Source organism: Catharus ustulatus, chromosome 4 (assembly GCF_009819885.2).
Source record: "Catharus ustulatus isolate bCatUst1 chromosome 4, bCatUst1.pri.v2, whole genome shotgun sequence".
Lineage (NCBI taxonomy): Eukaryota > Metazoa > Chordata > Aves > Passeriformes > Turdidae > Catharus > Catharus ustulatus.
This window is the reverse complement of record NC_046224.1, coordinates 49,128,424-49,149,183: the sequence shown is the minus strand read 5'-3', so window position 1 is coordinate 49,149,183 and position 20,760 is coordinate 49,128,424. Positions and strand designations below refer to the sequence as shown.

General features: G+C 39.4%; 1 protein-coding gene across 1 annotated transcript in view; it reads left to right on the top strand.

Annotated features, from left to right (window-relative positions):
* LGR5 (leucine rich repeat containing G protein-coupled receptor 5) overlaps nucleotides 1-20,760 on the top strand; it is a 93,424-nt gene that overhangs the window by 50,010 nt on the left and 22,654 nt on the right. The window contains exons 3-6 of the mRNA XM_033059115.1: nucleotides 3,736-3,807; nucleotides 5,352-5,423; nucleotides 16,170-16,385; nucleotides 18,746-18,817. Of these exons, the coding sequence (XP_032915006.1) occupies nucleotides 3,736-3,807; nucleotides 5,352-5,423; nucleotides 16,170-16,385; nucleotides 18,746-18,817 (432 nt within the window). The remainder of the gene's footprint in view (nucleotides 1-3,735; nucleotides 3,808-5,351; nucleotides 5,424-16,169; nucleotides 16,386-18,745; nucleotides 18,818-20,760) is intronic.

The window sequence follows — 20,760 nt, the reverse complement described above, 5'->3', positions numbered from 1 at the left end:
CTACCGAAAAGTTTAACATGTTATTTCTTCATCTATCTAAAGTGTTTGTACAAGACATTTTTAATAATTAACAAGCTGTGATCTATAAGGAAAAGAAGGAATTATTTTTTAAAAGGATTGGAATCTGAAAAAAATCCAAGAATTAAAAATTACATTTCGGTTTAACAGTTCGGGTAACTACCACTCAGAACAGTTGAGGAATATAGCTGTACATTTTTTAAAATGCCAGCTATTAAGGCTTGCTGCAGAGAGCCACAAAGATGCTCTAAAGCTGGGGAAAGTGAGTATTTAGACGTTAAAATAAAACTTTAAAGCTGCACAGTGTCCCAATCGCATTACAGCATTGCATTTGCAGTCAGGTGATGCACACTTGGTAATTGCCACAACCCTTCTCCAGGAACTCTTAAATAGATCTGATTTTCTCAGCTAGCCTACTTATGATGAGTATTACAGTAAATTCATGAATACAAGCTGCACTGAGTATAAGCCGCATCGCCGGGTGTTGGCAAACATTTTGGTTTTTGTCCATAAATAAACCGCACCTGAGTATAAGCCGCTCTGTGTTCGCAGCGAGGACCCGCGTGCAACAAAGTTGCCAATTAGTAACAGAACCGTGGCAGGGCGGGGTTTACTGGCTCGGCTCGGGCCATGAGGGCTCGGGGCTGCCAACAGGGCTGGGTGGCCCAGCTCGGCGCTGCCGCTCGGCAGGGATGCTCGGGGTCGGCCACTGCCACCGCTGGGCTCGGTCACCCTAGCCCGGCGCTGCCACGCGGCGGCAGGGGGGGCACAGAGCCCGCCGGCACCTGCAGCGGCGATGGGAGCCGGGGATGTAGCCTGCCTGCTCCTGCGGCGGCGGCACGCGGGGACGGGAGCACCCCGAGCCGCGGGGCCAAGCAGGAGAGAGCTGCCCCCCTTCCCCCGAGCCATGGGGCCAGCAGGAGAGAGCTGCCCCTGCCTCCTCCGAGCTGCGGGACCAGCAGGAGAGAGCTGCCCCGCCTTCCCCACCCCCTGTGCTGCCTGCATGGAGCAGCTCCACCCACCGCACAACAGAGTAACCAATTTGTAACGACCGCGTAAATGCAGGATTTTACTGGCAGGAGCTCGACTTTGCAGTTTGCGCTGACTTGGTTTGCACTCCCAGGGTTGAAATGTCAGAAAATTATTCACATATTGGCCGCACCTGAATATTAGCCGCATTTCCGGTATGGGAGCAAAATTTTGGTCAAAACAGTGTGGCTTGTATTCGTGAAATTACTGTGAGTTCAAACGGGGTATTAACATGTAGTGCATTCCACAGTTTGCATTGCCTCAATTATGAGTGAGGTAGGGGTGGTGGCCTGAAAGAGCACGCTCTTGAGTCTTCAGAAATGTGGGTTTAGTTCTCTGCTCTTGATCTAGTTTTCTATATGACACTCACAACCATAACTGAAGTGAAAATCTCAATACCTGTGCCTTCTTTTTTTTCCAGTAAGGTTCACAAACTTGTAACTGGTTCATGCCAAACTCATGTCCAGAATTGTGTGCAAACATATCATTAAAATGGCAGCGCTGAAAGGCTCTGTGGGGGTGAGGTAGTCTTTAGGTTTTCTTTTAAACCATCCTATCATAAAAACTGAAATCAGAATTAGACAGGTCTCAGCCTCTACTGGTTAGTGATCCACAAAAGGCATTTACTTTCAGAAACACAATCTGTCGTGCCTAACCTAGCACATGCCTGCTTGATCCAGGAATAACCCAAAAGTCACTGCCATTTGTGTTCAGAATGAAAGCTGAAGCTTGCAGAGGGCCCTCACACCTCTGAAAAAAGGCCCTCACATCTGAGCCTGTGAGTGCCTCATCTTGGAGCAAGAGTGAGGCAGGCTTGGTTTGCACATCCCCCTGCAGGAATTCAGCTGCATGAGCCCAGTTCCCAGATGTCTGGAGATCAGACTCCACCACACTGCAGTGAGAGACAAGCTCAGCAGCTGTGTCTGATGCTATAGTCGTTGCAGAGCACAATTACCTTCATGCAACAGAGAGAGCTGGCTCAGCGCTGCAGGTTACATTGCACAGTAGGGATATCTGTACAGGAAATAACCTTTTCCACTAACTGAAAATTCCTGAAAAGTCTCTGGAGCCAAGATGTAGATATTTTCTTTTATTTTTCTTTCTTTTTTTTTTCTTTAAACATATAACCAAATATGTCTTTTTTATTTTCTGTATGAAAGCAGTGACTGAAAACAAGGTGTGCACAGGACCCTGTAGTTAGCTCAGGGAAAACTAAACACCTAAAGAAGACTGCATTTAAGGGCCAGCCAGTGCTGGATCTTTGGGGCTGCAGTCAGAAATACTTTTCAGTAGTGTTCCATCAACAGTATTGGCAAATCTGGTGCCTATTTCAGTGCTGTAGGCTCCTCTCTGGCAGCTTGGTACCTAAGGAACTTCCTGGAACTAGTCCTGTGCTCTTTCCTAAGGGGCCAGAGGCTGAATCAAATGTCAGTTCTGGTTTCACATCAGCTGCTCTATGGGCTGTGCAGTTCTGGTGTGCAATATCTTGGCTGATAGTGTATACAATTCTACTTGGTTTAACTTGTTCTGAAGAGGGGGTTGCATCATATCAATTTGTGGCTTTTGTCAGCTAGGAGCACACACTGGGGCACTACTGACTCAAAGTAACTTTAATGGGAAGCTATCCCTTAGCAGTCAGATTTCCAGGTAGGGTATCACAGCAAATTCAGGCTGAGTTGCAATGTCAGAAGGCTGAACACAAGACTATAAAGTGGGTTGGGTAGGAAGGGGCTTTAAACACCATCTAATTCCAACCCTTTTCCATGGGCAGGGACACTTTCCACTCTACTGTGTTGTTCAATGCCCCATCCAGCCTGACCTTGAGCATTTCCAGGATCCTCTGGAGCTGCACTGGTGGGAACATGGAAATGCCGTTATTTTATATCAGATAATTCTCTCTTTCCTAGACACAAACCTTCCAGAATGATGCAGTCTTTAATTTTTTTTCTTTTTTTTTTTCTTCTTTTTCTTTTTTTTTCTTTTTTTGTCAGAGTAACATGCTTTACAGAGGTATTTGGTGTACTTACCTCCATCTGTAGAATATCTTCAGGCAATCTGAGAACAAGATGCAGTAGAAGTAGGGGAAAAAAATGCCCTACAAATTTTAACAAATACACTTTTTGTCAACCTCTTAACATATATGCCCACAAGGAAAACTGTTATTCCACCAGTACAGAAGTTTTATGCGTAGCTATTTCAAAATTAACTCCAATCATTGCTATGTGGATATGTTTTTATATTTGTGCAAATGAGTGAAATATTCACGGAAATCATACATGCATAATTCCAGAAGTGCATGCGTGTAAATCCTATTATGCTAATTGTTGTCACTATGTCTGTATTGTAGTTGCTGGGATTGTTCTAAACCCTGAAAAGAATACGAAGAACTCAACATACATTCTAAACCATAAGCCAAATTTGCAATGAAATTGAATTTTTTTTCTCTACAGTCCAGCTCTCAGTGGATCAACTGTACCATTATAGGCTTCTCTCCCTCTTTTTTTTTGTTTAGTTTTTGGTTTTGTTTGTTTTTGTTTTTAAAAGTGTATTAATGACAAAACTAGGCTCTTAAGCTACTGCCTCTGGTATCAGTTGCTCAAACACAACTGTGTTGCACTTTTTAGCAACCAAATTAATTCCACATGAAGAGAAAAGCTATTCACTTTTTTCCTTTTTCAAACTTTGCAGACGTCTTGCAGGAAATGGCTTGACATACATTCCTAAGGGAGCCTTTGCTGGCCTTTTCAGTCTTAAAGTGCTGTAAGTAAACTGTGTGTTGTTTGATATATTTCTGATTTCCTAAATGCTCTAGGGAACTAATTAACCAGTGAAGTTTTGATCAAGTAAATTACATATTTTGATCAGTTCATTTTGAACAATTCAATTGAAGACACATATGAACATCATTAAATCTTTGTTTTTTCACATAGAAAGTATCCTAAACAAAAGTTGGAAAACATTAATAGCATTTTAAAAACAACTTGCTCATCAAGTAGATATCTCTGTACAATATCAAAGGTAAAAATTGATTCAGTTAATAGTTTTTCTAATTATCTTCAAAGTCCTGATTTCAGCTGAGCTTTTCATGATCACACAAAACTGAGAGTTTCCTTGAGAGACATGGGGGAAAAACATTGTATGCAACACAGTGTAATTTAAAACAGTTCACATTTCATATCTCATTCTTTGCAATGTAATGACTATTAGATAAATTATTAAAAATACTACAAAATTGTATTATTTGGAGTAATAAGACAGTACATATATTTACTAAAATTACTAGCAGGCTACATCTCACAGTGTTTACGCTAGAGGGGATGTTTGCCCATGTAAAGTTCACAGAAACTGTATTGTTAGCAAGAACACCAGCCTCCTAGGCAGTTTTCAGCCAGGCCCAACACTACTGTACAAATCTCTACTGAAAAAATGCTTAACAAGAAAAGAAGAGATTCCCACTCCGTCTACTTCTAAGTTGGCAGGCTCTAGCTCTTGTTGGCTGAAGCAGATTTAGGCCTGCCAGAAATTATTTCATTTACAATGTCCCATTGAATATGCCTCCTTTTGAAGGTGGCATGTACTACTTCAGATTTATCCACATCGAATATTTATATATGTAGGAGTTGGTCCAAACAAGGATGTTGGGTAGTACGAATGAAACCATATTCAAAAGAAGGAAAATATTCTTTAGGAGTGGAAAGTGATTTTTCGATCTTTGTGAGGTAAATAATGTGATATTTCAGAAAAAAGACTTTTCAGGTCATTGCTAGCAATCTTTAGTTTGAGACAATTTATTTCACTGAAAAAAAATCACCAGTTTATTTATAGAAATAAAATTTTATTCAAACTGAATCATAAAGGCCTCACACAGTTGAGTTGATTTGCCATTTTTACATTTTCCTGAGTAAGGATTTCAAGAGTCAGTCCTTCACAGCTTTATCAGAAGAGAATCACTTCAGAAGGAGAACGTTATCAGTACATGAGAATGAAAATTCCAGAATCACTGGTGGTAATTAGGAGGTTATAAGCCCTATTGACAGCAAATAAGATTTATTCTTTTAACTTCCTTAGCTGCTTGTGAAAATCCTGCTCAAAGCTGATGTCTAGCTGTTAACAAAGCTGATGTGCTACAGGTATTTGTTTGCTTTGAAGAGAGTGGGCCTTTGACAGGGGCAATATTTGTGTAACTTTCTTTGCAACCTTGAAGTAGGACCAGTACAAAGCAGGTAAGCTTGGAAGAAAATTTGCAGTAGAAAGAGATTATCTTTACTGTGTTGATTCTGGCTTTTGTGCTGCTCAAAATGCAGGATGCTGCAGAATAACCAGCTACGGCAGGTTCCTACCGAAGCGCTCCAGAACCTGCGCAGCCTGCAGTCTCTGTGAGTATTCCTGATTAATCACTTTGCAACCTTGCATGAACTGTCATATATGATTACCTAATAATTATCTGCTAATAGTACTTTGTAATGTACTGAATCAGCTTTTTCTTTTAATTCTCTTTGAGCTGCTTTTCAAGAGAATTGTGCTCTCAATTAAACATCAAAAAGTGATTGATTTCACTCCAGTAGTTTCATGACACTGACAACTTCTTTGCAGCATTATAGACTGGTTTGACATTTGAGAAGACACTCCTTGGCCTGCAATGCTTTCTGTCAAGAACATGGTTTCTTGTTAGTATTCTTCACCAGGGAAGAGAAGGAATCCCAAACTACTCCCCCATTGTTTTGGTTTTCTTTCATTTGGTGTAATTTTTTTCTTTTAAGCACTACAGAAAACACTAATAACCCATGAAACAAAGTGTACTAGAAGATGCTTAATTATATTCTGTGCTTCAGGCGGGCCTCTGTATTTATAGTTTTTGACTGTCCATGCTGACTCAGTCCACAAGCTTCAGTTTACCAGAACTCCTGCCAGAAATGCTAGACCAAGAGTGAAGATTGGCTGCTTCGTGGTATGAATGAAATTATTTTGGTGTGCTTCTGCCCTGTAAGAATGGTTGTACCAGGCTGTGCTAAAAGCTGACCTAGCCCAGCATGCAGCCTGCAATACCAGACAAAGGAAAACAAGCAAAGAGTATACTAATGCTTTGGCAAAGTGTTCCAGCAGCCAGAGATTTGCACTCAGGGACTCACTGAGTCTATCATGGCTTTGATAGCTGAAGGGTTTTCTTCTAGGAGTTTGCACAGTTGGATTTTGAGCCGGTGAAGCACTCATGATTTTTTGTGGCAGCATGTCTGCTGATCAGCTAGCCTGTTAGAACTTTTCACCACATTTGATGTTCTCTGCAGCATCAGGAGAAAGTGGAAGCAGCAGCTCTGTATTCATGTACACCAGATTTATATACCTCTCTTGCATCTGCATTAGTCAATTTTTCAGATAGGATTTTTGGATCTGTTAGGATTGTCTCCCCCATGGTCATGTTACTGAACTTTTTTTCAGTTCTCATGTATTTGATCTGAGACAAGTGAAGGAGGGATAAGCCCTCTACAGCATGTTTAAAGTGCTTACACATTTTGGGTTTATAGAGGGCAAAAAAAATGGATGGTTTTTTGTTTGCTGTCCTACTAATTCAAAACTTTGATTTTTTAAATTTTTTTTAACCTTTACTGAATGCTGAGCTGTTATTTTCATTCTTACTGCAACTGCAGGTCCTCCTTCTAGCACGTTAATAGCTACTCAAGAACTTGTCCTGTAAAACTTGAAGTGCCTTTTCCCTCAGTGCCTCTCTTGGCACCTATCTGTACCGAACTTAATCTGCCATGTTCTTGTTCAGGCACTTTGGCATCAGGAGTTTCTTCTGCTGCACTTGCAGTTCATATTTTGAAACCACAAAGACATTTTTGCTGTCTAAACACAGGATGCCATAAATTGACTTAGTTTCTGAACTATCCCCAAAATTGTATTGTCACCTGATACCAAAAAAAAAATTACAAAATTTTCTAAAGCATGAAATATCTAGATGATTGAAAACAGAGAAGCAGTTCTTTGCTCAGAGGAAAATACCAACTGGCTCTTCTCTATGCTTTAATTGACTACCTTATATTGTCACCAAATTACTCTCAAATAAAATTATTTTCCTAAAATGTTACAAGATCCAAATAGAGAATTCAATCTGGAAGTTCAGATAACTTTCACAAGAAATGTTGCTACAGTGTGTACTGGTCACCAACAGGTAAAAGTCTAACATTGACAAAAATGGGATGAGCATTTGTACCAGTCTGGTTAGAGTTAAGATGTGTTGGTTGAGAACTCTGCTATGTTGAACATACTCTTCTTTTTTGTGTAGGTAAAGGAGTTCTAGCAGAAGGTTAACATATTTTGTATATATTTTGTTTAGCCAAAATCTGAAGACCAGAATTAATGAAATTTGTTTATTTTCAGAAAAAATCACGTCATCTGTGTATAACTTAGCACTTCACAGACACACATTATACTGTAATAACTCCCGTGTTCTTATGCCTGTCTTGAACTACATTTGCCTCCTTAATATACAAAGCATTTGTTAAGGTTTCTAAAGGTGAAACAGCCCTAAGAATTAATTATCTTATAATTGTTATTTGGTCAGTGCCTTTTTTCTTTATTGACCAGACACAGACAGAAATATCTCAGCCATATACTTTTGAGGTTACAGTTCTTTCCTTTGATCTTTGGAAAAGTCATGAGAAAATGCTGGTCTAGTGACTATATTGGGTTTTGTTTCTGCTAAACAAACAAAAAAATCTTGCTGAGATCACATCACTCTATACACATTCTGGACCAAAACATGATAAGCCAAGCCAACAAGAGTTCCTTTGTTACTCTGAAAGAGATTGTTGAATTTTCAGTGCAGTTTCTAAACAAAATGACAGTCTCACTCAGGCTTTGTTGCAAATATTTTTTCCTTGGGTGAAGAAGTTGAAGAAGTAAACTGGAGTTCGTGCAGTCTATTTAAAGGACTGAATTAAAACAGGAGGAGAATAGGAATGGTCAGGAGAAACCTTTAGACAGCTGCCTAGCAGTCCCAAGATGGAATGATATGGGTTTGTACAGAAAAACTACTATCACCTGAAAAACGATCACTGGCAAAAGAGACCTCTTTGAGGAAAAGAAAACTATTATTCTTTTGTTTGCTTAAAAGGGGTTGTGCCTGCCAGATAAAGGTGTGCACAGATTCAGTTTCTTGTTTCATAAAGTCTAGGAATTTTCTGTTCACAAGCTTGTTTTGCATTGGTTTCTGATTTACAATAGGAATTATTTCTTGAAGCCTTTGAAATAGCAGGAGTCTTTTCAAGAGTGTAATTAAGAGGTTAAAAGCCTTCTCAAAAGCAGTTTCTATAAGATAACAACTTCTTCTTTTTATTATGTTTAGGTCTGCAGGTGGCATGATTTCTCAAAGCCTCATTAACCCTTTGCTTTAGGTTAGCATATATGCAGTAAAAAAAAAGCTGGTGATGGGACTCAAATCTCTTCCTTTTGTGGTTTTACTCAAGAAAGGCAGTCATGCAAAGGGGCAGCCCATAGCAACTGCCTTGATACCTTAATCAGTGTGAAGAGGATTATGTTAAAATCCTTTTTATAGAAGTATCCATGTCTAATTGTCCATGTGTGCACAATATGCACACAACAAATATTCCACTCATAAAGCAAATTCATCACAAAATTTTGCATTCAGGGTATTTCTGGATGACATGCTATTCCTATTATCCAGTTCTAGGCTAAAAAAAAAGGCAGTATAGGTGTCAATATTGATAGAACTGTTAATTGATGTTAAATGGCCTGTAGTACGGAGAACAAGAGCTGATGTGTTGCAGGAGCAAGCAACAATTTCTTCCACTTTATTGTCCAAGTTGTACTATTGCCAGTATGTAGAATGGTGTGACAAGTTTGAGTGAGAAATATTCATCAATTTCTTAAGGCTTGACTTCCCTCTAGAACAGATCAATCTTATTCAGACCGCAGATATTGCTCAATAACTATTATAAAATGAGAAATAGGCACAAAAGTTAACCAAAAATATGTAAGATTTCTGAATTTCACATTTGACAGGAAATTTCTATGAGAAAACCTTAACAAATGAATGACAATTCTTTTTCTGCCACTGAAGAATAAAAATAAGGTTGAACAATATTAAAATAGTCTCCAATTTTATAAAAGTCTTTGTAGCTCAGTAGTCAAAACCAGTGATGCGCTGCTTTGATTAATAAATGAGTTCAGCTATCAGAGCTTGGGCAATGTTTGCATAGGACTTAGTTCCCTATGTGGCAGGAGGATTAAGGAAGTAACAAGCACATGCTGATTCTGAGATCTGGTTTTGAGCAGAAGGATATCTGTATTATTGTATAGGCTATAATTCTCCTCTGAAATCTAGTGTGAGCACAAATTATCCAGATTGCTAGTCCTGACATTTCAAATGGCATTTATCTCTGTCACTGCAAAAGAGTGTGCAGATACCTTGATTGAGAGGGAGGCATACAATCACTGGTGTGTCACACCTTGGTACTTGGGAGCAGGGTTCCAAGAGTCACGTGAATGCTCTCATCCCTATTAGTCACCTTGAGCAAATTCTTTTTAGAACAGACTATAAGCAGGAAATCTCTGAATTTTGTGTTTTGCACATCATTAATATCTCCATTCTGCATTTAAATCTAGAAACCTTTTTGTGATTTTTAGTATATATGTATAGTTCAAAAACTTTTTACATATGTATAGTGTTTTTCAAGTGTCATTTTTAATTAGCACCTTATTTTCTTTTTTTTTCTAATACAATCATCTTATTTTGAATTACACCCTTTTTACACCAGAATTGACATATAATTTCCTTATTTTTGAACAAGCAGAGATTGGTCAAAAACTGGCAATGACATATCAATAATATTTTTTACTTTTTTCTCAAACATGTTAATATCTATTTTTTAGCAACTGAAAAGTTGCAGATCTCCATTTTCAAATGTTGCTAAATAAAGGAGGAAAGGGTAATTGGCGTTGCAGATGGAAAAGCAAAGTTTCTGCTATTCTTTTATTGAAACTATTGTAACACAACCCTTTGCAGTGAATACTATAGATGAAAGTACATTCCATTTATTTTCTTGTTCTGACATCATTGTTAATAAAGAGCTCTTCCTGCTGCATTGTCAGACACACAGAAAGTCACAATTAAGAACAGGACAGGTGCTATCTCACTGCCCATGCCACACCAGTCATGAAGAACATTTCAAAGCAAGCATTACTTACTGTATCACCTGCTCTCATTCTTGTGAAATTTAATTATTAGTTATTTATTTATTTGTAATTATTATTTATTACTTAATTATTACTACTTTCCACTATTACTTTGATAGTGGAAAATAGGGCAGAATATACCCAAAAAGCACTTTAAACAGTTGACAGATGGAAAAAAGAAGCCATCTTTTCTCCCTTAACAACCTGCAAAGCTCCAATCTAGTGAAACAAGTTAATTGGCCTTTACAAGCAAAGTAGTATCAATGAAATTTTTTAGAATTTTCAACATAATTTGTAGATTCTTTAAATTTTATTTATAAGATATTTCAGTATTTATAGACCACCTGATGGTGACATCAGCTTTTACACAAAAGAGTTAATCTCAGATGTTCTCAGTAGTTGCCTGTCTGGAAGAAGTCAGCAAATGGATTTTTCATCATCTCCCTGCTCCCCCAAATATTTGACATTTCAAGAAAAGTTTCCATGCTTAGCCCAAACAAGCACTGGAAGACTTTGAGAGCACACAGTTCTGAAATTCTTCCAGTTCAGACTTAAAATTAAAAAGCCACTTTTTTTTTTTTTTCTCCAAAAATGTTAAATTTGAACAATTATTTTCCAGCTTGATGCTTCTGCTAATAATCCTGGTTTTTAGTTGAAAGACCAAACAACTTTGCTGAAGTTGCATTCTCTCCAGAGAACTGTTTTCATGAAAAGACAGGAACCTTAGTTGTGGTTTTCCATGTCACACCCCATAATAATGAAGGCTACAGGAGTCATTATCCTTCTTAAGAAAGCTGGTACCTCAACAGGTACCCACAAACTCCCAGAGGAGGAATTTCCCACATTTGAAATTGAGGTTGTTTGTGCCCATGCAGGTATCTACACATGCACAAGGATGTCTCAAAAGTCGCTGTTGCAGCCTCCTCATTTTAATTGCTCACCTTCACCATCCAGGCTGCTACAGCCCCAGGGCGCTGGGCAGCAGAAGAGTGACTGACACATCAAGCAGTAGTACAGTATCAGACTGCACCTCTCAGTCACAGACATTTTTCTGGATTGATAACCAAGAGGAGGAAGATAGAGGTGCAAGGTTAGCTAAAATGGATTTGCTACTGGCTTTTTTTAATGTGCAGTCCCTAACTCAACCAGCTGGTTGCTCTCAAAGTGGGGTGCAAGGAGCCAGTAATTCCAGGCCAGCAGGTGATGTTTTCTTTCATCCAGTAGAAAGTACCAGGCATCTGACTCTTTCCTGTCTTACGACAAATGTCAAAAGAGGGGGGTTTATCACATCTCTAAGACAGACAAATTTCTTAACCTGAGAACTGCCAGCCAGAAATCATCCTGCCTGGCTGAAGCCTGCCAGCATGTGTGGGAGGCAAGAAGCTGCTGTTGTATTTGGCAGTGCAGGGGCTTACACCAGACTTCCAGTCAGGTCCTGGGGGCCATGCAGTGGCACACTGGTAGTCACAACCAGCCAGGCAAAGCAGGCAGTGCTCCAGAGGTTCTGGCCATGGCTGCAACTGTTAACTGGGTCCTTGGCACACTTCTGGCCCATGCCAAATAACATTGCCCTGAACTGGGAAATGTATTCCTGGGGTTCATCTGGTAGATGACATGCCCCTGGGACTGTCCCCAGCAGGTGACACCTTGCTTGGGAGGCTAGGACAGCTCTAGGCTGAAGACTTGTGAGTGTTCCCAGACACACCAAACCTGCTGATCTATCTGTGGGGTCATGATCTGAGTCTGCAGCCGGATTCCTGGGATTACCCAACAACTGCTAGCCCCCACTTTGTCCCAGTTGTGGGGATTAAAGTACCTGGTATCAGAGCCAGCCTTTGTATAAACATAGCAGTGGAGTTGGCTCTTTGTCTGTATGCAGTGTGATAGCATCCATTGTCTTGAATGCAGGCTTACCAATGCCCCCAGCAGCATATCTGGATGTGAAGAGAAACACTACACATGGAGACACTCCCAGGGCTGCAGAAACCTCCTCATGTAAAACTGAGCAGTGGCACAGAAACAAATGCTCCTAAATTGTGACTTGGTGTTCTTGTTGCCATGCAGGGTTCTTTGTATCAGTAATGTAAAAGTGAGATGTGAGAACTACTGCGCTGTTGTGTTGTACTTAAGCTTTTTACAATAGTCCTAGCATTGTCCCCTGTGGACTGAAGGGGATATCCTGCTTAAAATATCAAGTTTGAAAAGCATGGCTTACAACAGCCAGCTGTATTTTTACTACATTCACTTTTCGAAGCTAGTTTAGATGTCACTTGCCATTACTTAAACGAGACTTTAGTCAATCCTGTGAACAAACCCTTGAGAGGGTCTGTGTGCTGATATGGTAACAAAGAAGGTGGGCTGCAAGTCATCCTCTCCTGGCCTTTATGCCCTCCTCAGACAGGCCCTGTCCACACCCCTGTCCTCATTGCACCATAATTCCTGCAGAGATCTGGCTGAGGCTCCCTGCATCCCAGAGCTGAGTCAGGAGAAGAGGAAGGTGATATGACAGGGAGAAACTCACCTTCTTTAATCGACCATGCCTAAAATCAGTCCTCCTGTGCTCCCACTTCTCTACCTCCCCTATCTGTTAAGTACAGTCCCTTTTCCTTTGATTTTACCTCTCCTACTTTAAACATCAAAAGAAACATTTTATCCTTGACTTTATCCATCTTTGTGGCTTCCCTCTTCTCCAGACCTTTCATTGTGTTCTGGTCCTCATCCATTCAAGGTGAGGCAATCCATGTAATAGCTGTTCATTTCAGAGGGAAAAATGGCTTGGGAGAAATCTCCTTCCTGATCTAAACCTGAATGAATGAGTAAGGCACTCCAACAAGGTATTAAGGAATTTCTTGATTGTGATATACCCAGTTTGTAGCTGTTTTTGAGAGAAAATACAGAAAATGGGGGGAAATTGTGTGCGTGTGTATACATATATAAATATATATATATATATATATTTCCTTAGAAACCTACCACTGGCATGAAACATAAAATTGATTAAAAATGCAAATCAAATATTTTCCAAGCATCTGCCTTTGTCTGTACCAGTAAATGAGGTTGTCATTCTACGTGAACAGTATCTTTTCATAACTTGGGCACAGGGTCACAGAATTCACAGTGTGTCACAGGAAACACGAGTGGGTTACAGTCCACATAGCTCAAGCAGTTGCTTTGAAAGATTTAGACATTTTAAGTGAGTTCATGGTGAATTTCATAGTGGCTGCTTTATTTACATGCTGCCTCTCAGAAGAGATCAAGTATTTCTGTTTCCCTAAATTAGCTCTCTCTGGAATATAATAGCAGCTTTCAAACTCACCACATGTTATCTACATATATTTTCAGTTATAAATAGGGTCATGTTTGTGAGTTAATGGGTTTAGTTCTGAAAGTGCCAAAACTTTGATCAACACATGTAAAACAATTGGCTGAAAAGGGTGATTTTGATCAGTCTTTTATACATCAGTGTGCATTACCTACAGTATGACAGGAAACATAACCACTACTGAAACCTTTTAATATCTGCAAGAGGGAAAACGGTACTTGGAAATTTAAAAAAGATTAGATAACGAAAGAGCACTTGAGGCAGTACTTCTTATAAGTACTTGCAGGATACGTAATCCAGTTACAGAACCTGAAGCACAAATCATTGCAGCTTTTTTGTTTCTTCCAAGCTTTAATTAAACAGTAATTCAACTATCTAAAATTTCATTTACAGTACAGCAGTTCTGTTTTTCTTTCTGTTCTGTGGGTTTTTGTTTACATAGCCAGTGCCAGTGGTGGGTTCATATTTGGAAACTTAATCTATTTTTTTAAAAAATCAGTTCCTTGATTTGCTACAAAATATTGGTCAGATAAAAATCCTGGTCTCACTGAGGACAGCAGAAATATTGCCATTTCAGCCCCAGGGTCACATACAAACAAGTAACTGCTGGCTTCTCCACACAGCCAGGCATCGTATGAGTGACTGGCGTGGAGTGTGCAGGGACATCAGGGCTGCGTGGGCAGGCTTCCTCTTGAACGAGATGTTAATGCAATACTGCAGCACATGGAGTTTGAATAAAGCCTCCATTCTTTAATCAGTGAAACTGTCAAACTAAGGCAACTATAACTTCTTAGTTTACATACCAGCATCACCCAGGGAAGAAGTTTACTTCTGACTGAACACAAAGAAACCTCATCTACTCATTCAAATTATACCTTATTTGAAAACACAGGCATAAAATGGTTGTTGCCTGGGGAAAGGAGGAAGAACAACATGGGTATTTCTAAACATTTCCAGCCTTGCCCATTTGTTGACAGACCACTGAGTTATTTTGGAAGCTCTGTCTCTGCTGCCTGACATGTCAGTTATTATATTGAAAATTTAATTGTACAAGGGCTTTGACACTGAACCTTATAAATTTGTTCCAACTGACCTTGTCTCAGTTATTTGCCAGCCTGGCACGGAGCCTTAGCAGTCATTATTTGTTCTCATGCAGTAGGTAGGGCCAGCATGGAACTGGAGATAGAATGGACCTGACATTTTACATGACTGTAAATGAGGAAGCAGCTTTAAATAAAGAGATTAGTATGTCCACCACATAGAGTATTGCATTTCTCTCAAAGAGACCAAATTCAGGTTGTACAGAACTACTTCTTTGTACCCCAGGTGTTGCTGTGTGTTCTGTAGTATTTCAAAAATCTATTTAGATTTATTTCTGTTTTGCCATTCACTTAATTACTCCTCTCTAAGCATTTAATGAAAATTTTTAGGGCACAGTTTTCATGTTATGGAAAAGGTACGAGTCACAGCAGCACATTAAAAGCAAAAAAAATTTGTCAGGGCCCACATCCTGAGTGTTCCACAAAGTTTCTGAAATGCACTTTTAAATCTTTCCCTGAAAGAATCAAAAAAAAGCAAAAACACAGCAAAAACAAAATCCAGTGAATAGATGACATTATGTTTGTAGCACCACATCTGAAAAAGGTTCACTAGATTTAATCCTTAATTTCACAAGTGTGTGAACAAAGCATCACCTGCAAAGGTACAATGTGCAGTTGAGCTCCCTCTGTTGGCTCTGCAGCAGCTGAAGTGCATTTAGTAACTTCTTTTTCAACAGAAATACATCACATTGGCAATACTAATCTCTAGGTAAAAAAGATTATGTTCCACTGCTAAAAAAATGTGACTTTCACTTATCATTAGAATCATTAGAATCATTAGGATGAATAATATTTGCACTGGAGCAGGCTCCCCAGGGAGGTGCTCACAGTACCAGCCTGACAGAGTTCAAGAAATTTGGACAATGCCCTTGGACACATGATATGACTCTTGGGGGTGGTCCTGTGCAGGGCCAGGAGTGGGGTTTGATGCTCCTTGTGGGTCCCTTCCAACTCAGCTTATTCTGTGATTCTATAACTCTGTAATATTTATCTGTAATATTTAAGAAAAGGTAAAGTAGGAACTTCCAGAGTCTTAGAAGTGGGTTCTGTTTATGGGTCTTGGAATGAGTGTTTAGCATATGGAAATCCAAATTATCTTACAGCTCAGTGATTTGTAGGTTCTGAAAGAGAATCTCTGGATTACTTTCTTGCACTATTTTCTTCCGTGATTTTGAACAACTGGGAAAAGAAACAAAGTCATACCCGATTTGTAGAGAGATTCTGCTCAAAAATAATCAGTGTGTGCTCTCAATGAGTTGATGGCTCCCAAGGAGAGCTGTCCCTACAGAGCCAGCTGACAAGCAGACATGTGAACATGATTTGAGAACTCAAGGATGAGGCTGCAAGCAAGATGGGAACATAGAATCTCCAGTAAATGAAAAGTGGAAGTGGCAACCCATGTCCATCCTTTGGGCTTATGTTCATGGTGATAACTCCTTATAGCCATTGTGCAAAGCCACTTTTCTGTTCTTGAAGTCAATTTTCTCTGTTTCTTTTTCTCCTAGGCGTCTGGATGCCAACCATATCAACTATGTACCCCCCAACTGCTTCAATGGCTTGGTCTCCCTTAGGCACCTCTGGCTAGATGATAATTCCTTGACAGAAATTCCCGTCCAAGCTTTTAGGAGTTTACCAGCACTTCAGGCAATGACGTTGGCACTGAATAAAATTCATTACATACCAGACTATGCCTTTGGAAACCTCTCCAGTTTGGTAGTTCTGTAAGTTTTACTGATTGCTTTTTTATACACAATGTCTTCTTGCAGGGCTTTGGCCTCTTGGAGAAACAGATATTATTTCAGTTTGACTAGCATTTGCTAAAACACTTATTTTGATCTAGCTTAAAAGTTTCCATCTCAATAAAAAAGTATTCAAGGGAATTAAAAATCACCCTATCTGGTCAGCAAAACAAACAGGAAGGGATGCATTGTGATCTGTCTAAGACTGAAAGAAGGAAGATTAGAAACAGGAAATGAATGGAAATCTTTCTAGGGGACCTGGAAAGAATGCCATCCAGTAGAAAAAATGTGCATTTCCTGTCATAGAAAGTATATATAGATTTGTATTTGGTTATGTTTGCATACTAGCTCAACTAACTGAAACATGCACAGCTGGCACCAAGATCTGGAAGGCATGCTATGAATCATGGTTTCAGCTTCTTATCTTCTGGGAATGTACCAAGTGGAAAAAATCTAGACTGGGTGGTGAAACTTAAGTGAAGAAGTAATTTCAGGATGCTTTGGAAAACATTAGCATTATTAAAGAGAGAATTATATAGTCAAGCTTTACAAGTTGTCCTAAACCATGGTTTTATGTAAGGCACTTAGCATGTTGTAGCATCCTCTAGCCCCAGTGTAAGCACTGAACCTGGCACACATCTGGATTTTACATGGACAGCTATAGTCGCTATCTCTGCCTCCATGGGGCCCCAAGAATGGGTATTAACAGCTGACTTGTGCTGCAAAGCATTTTCTTTCTCTTTACATTAAATGACAATCCCATTCAAGTTAAAGAATGGATGGACTTGTGATTTGATTGACCTTCTAGACTTGTATCAGCAGTGTAAAAGGCAAGAGGCTGTCTTGAGCACTGTTCTCTAGACCCCTACCAGAAATGTACTGGCAAGAGATCAGTTAAGAAATGCAGGAGAAAATAATTTCTTTTCATGCCATGCTTGCTTCTGCTCAGTTAGGTTTCCTTATTTAATCTCTGCCTTACTTATTTCTAATCTTCTGGGCTTTGTAGTGATTAATAATTGAATCATTCCTCATAACCTACCACAGCTGATCTTTTTGGCTCATCAAAATCTTTGTGTGTGGTTCTGCTTTCATTGGGTTTATACTCTATACAGTATGGCACATTTTCAACATGGTGCAAAAGTGCATGGTCAATTGGAGCAGGTCAAAACATTTGTAATTAAAGATCCAAACATAACTGGAATTTGAAGATGCACTCTTCATGCTAACTAAAGCATCAAAGGTCAGAGTAGTCATTAAAAATATGGAGTTGATTAGGTTTCTTCCTAGAAAAGGAAAAACCCACAGAACACTTTTGTTTTGCTGTCAGAATCGCTGTTTTTGATGGACAGGTAGACTCAAATTCTCTAGGTTCTGCAGATACATTCAGAGAACCTCTGATCTTTAGCAATATTTTCAGAGTTTAGTGAAGGGCCTGGCAGCCACTCATTCATAGCCTTTCTTTTCTCTTAAAGTCCTTCTCCCTTAGTTTCTCTCCACTTCAGGGGTAGGATTTTGAGGACAAAATGAAAGGAAAAATCTGGGGAAAAGGCATTATTTTTAAATTAAATTACCTGAAGGGGTTACAAGTTGAATCTGCTCACATTTATGAGCTTCACTCAGAGTGCTTTTTTCCATGTCAGTGTAAAAGACAGAGATAGGCAGAATTTGGAGTCTTGAGGTGGGGGCAGGGGGTCAGGGGGGGGAATGGTTGAACTCGTTAAAATATGTAAAAATTACTTTCAATTGCTAAATATTTTAGGAAGTAGTTACTGATTTCCATCATTTCATAGAAAGGCAAGTTACAGTGCTTCTAAGATTACTTAGTTTACTCATCTCAGGGAAGCGGCAACTTTCTTTGTTATGGCTTTGTGTCTTTTTGCATTCTGCAAGCCTAATGCCCCTTACCTGTCTGCTGTGTTACCCATCTCCTCAGTGGCTGCTCTTTTGGGCCACACCCTCTGACACCCTCTGAATGTACATCTTCCAAATATACACCTCACACCCCACACACAGTTTTTAAGACATGTTACTTAACTAGTTAGCTATCATTGAGAATATGTCTGCTCATTACGCAAACTCCTGGAACTACAAGATGGAACATTTTTGAACAATCTAGTTGGTTTTAAAACAGACTCCCTCTGTGAAACCAAAAGGAGAGGTGTTGGGATATGGGTGGAGGGTGGTGGAGGTGCCTCCTATGCATGTTCTTGCAAAAGCATGGTTGCATATAATCAATACATGCCTGGAAATAAGTTAATTTTGATTTAACCATCAAGATGTTTTGCTATAGTCCACTGTGTGCAGTGTGCTTTCCTGACTGCATGCTTAATGTTCCCCTGCAGACATCTCCATAACAATAGAATCTATTCCCTGGGAAAGAAATGCTTTGATGGGCTCCACAGCCTAGAGACATTGTGAGTTGACCTCTTATTTGTTTCTTTTTTTAGAGTGTTTTCATTAATATTCTGAAAGAATAAAAATAGCCCAAAAGCCAAATGTGGGTTTTAGCTTGCCTAATCGCTACAGGATCTAAGTGATAGTTCACAATGACTCTATGTAGTAAATCCTATTTTTGACTATAAAAGTAGTTTGCCTTTTTAATAAGCATTGTCAATTGATAAATTGTTTGAAAGACATTTGAAAACTGTGTTGAGCATAGAAAAAGAAGTGACCATTCATGAACTTACGATTGCCTAGTTTAGTACTATTTATTTGTCTTGTTCAATTAATAAAGCTAATAGCTAGATTGGTGAATTGTCACAGTGAAAAGCTTCAGCATAAAGAAACTGTCTTAGCATAGAGGATGATTATAAAATTAGATGGGTTTATTTTTTTATATCTGGAAAAAGCAAAAGTTCTAGGTAGTCAAATTATGAATGTGCTTTACAAGTGGGAGAAATGTTTTGGTTGTATCCAAGTTTTTGTCTTTAGAGAGCTCTGATAAAGAGTAGCACTGGTAAAGACTGAAACTTCCTCAAGTTTTCACTGTAATTCTGTTTAGACCAATTCAAATTTTCTTGAGTTTTCTAGCTAAAAAATATTCAACATAAATTATCAAACAGGAATGCAGTGCTAATGGTTAGCAGAAATTATTTTGTTACAGTTAGTCAAATACAGATGTTGTCTGCTGGAGTCACCCAGACCCCAGAAATGCCACAGGGACAGTAAAACTTTGCATGTGCTTCCTCCCACACCTGCTGCAGTCAGCTGCATCATTTTCAGTGATTTTGGATGTTTTACCCAACCAGGACAGAGGTTAAAAACCCAGTTATGAGAAACAAATAGTTTCAGACATGGATATTGCTAAAGGTGACTATTTGCTTTCCCATCCACAAACCTGTGTCCTGCCCACTTTCATCTTTCATTAAGATTTGGAAGCAAGAAGGTTTGGGCTTCTTGGGTTTTTTTATTACCATTTTGATTGCATTGATCCCTTGCCACTGAATTGCAATTTTACAATTTGGACTTTGAGCTGCCTGTGAGTTGAGAGGAAGTCCCTTGGTGTAGCACCGGAAAGGGGGACGGGAAAGGAAGAAGGAAAATGTAATGGTTTGGTTTGTTTATCTAAGTGATATTCACATGGCACTTGGTCACAAATGGGGAAAAACAGAACAATGGAATAAGTAATTGCAAACCCAGTCCCAGCCACCTGGCATGAGAGAGATGAAAACACAGAGGACAGTCACAAACCCGGGAATAAGTGGGAATAACCACTTCCCTGCAACAGGACAGTGTAGCATTGCCTCAAGCACAGTAATTGCATAATGTATACACCAGTTCCCAGATATCTCAAGATAATCTGAAGAGATCTTGGTGTAAATGATGGACGCCAGATTTAAGATCATTTTTTTGTGTTGAGGCGTAGGTCTGGAAATGACATATCACTAGAGGGCAAAACCAAACCGTACACGCCTGTAATCTCTTTTTGTCAATAAGCAGGAGAGATTTACAAGCAGGAAGGAAAGCCTTGTTGAGTTCAGACAGCAGTTTCCTGCCTGCATTACTTCAGCCTGATACTATTTCAATTTCAATCTATTGTAAACTGTGGCTAGGGTTTTGCCTGTCTAAAAAGGCTTTCACTCCAGTTTTTCAGACTGTTTTCCTGACAAAGTGTTGCCAGACAGCATCACAGTAAAGTGGCATATCTCAATTTTAATTTCAGCCATCTCCTAAATGTTAAAGAATACATATGTCATGCTGAGGGCAGAGGTAGGATTATGATCCATTCAGCCTACCAGAATAAAGTCTAATTACTGCTGCAGCATGAGCACTTCTTAAAGCAGAGGTCACTACCATGGCTACACTTTCATTTTTACAATTTGCGTGGTTAGAAATATTCTCTTGACTGTTGTCAAGT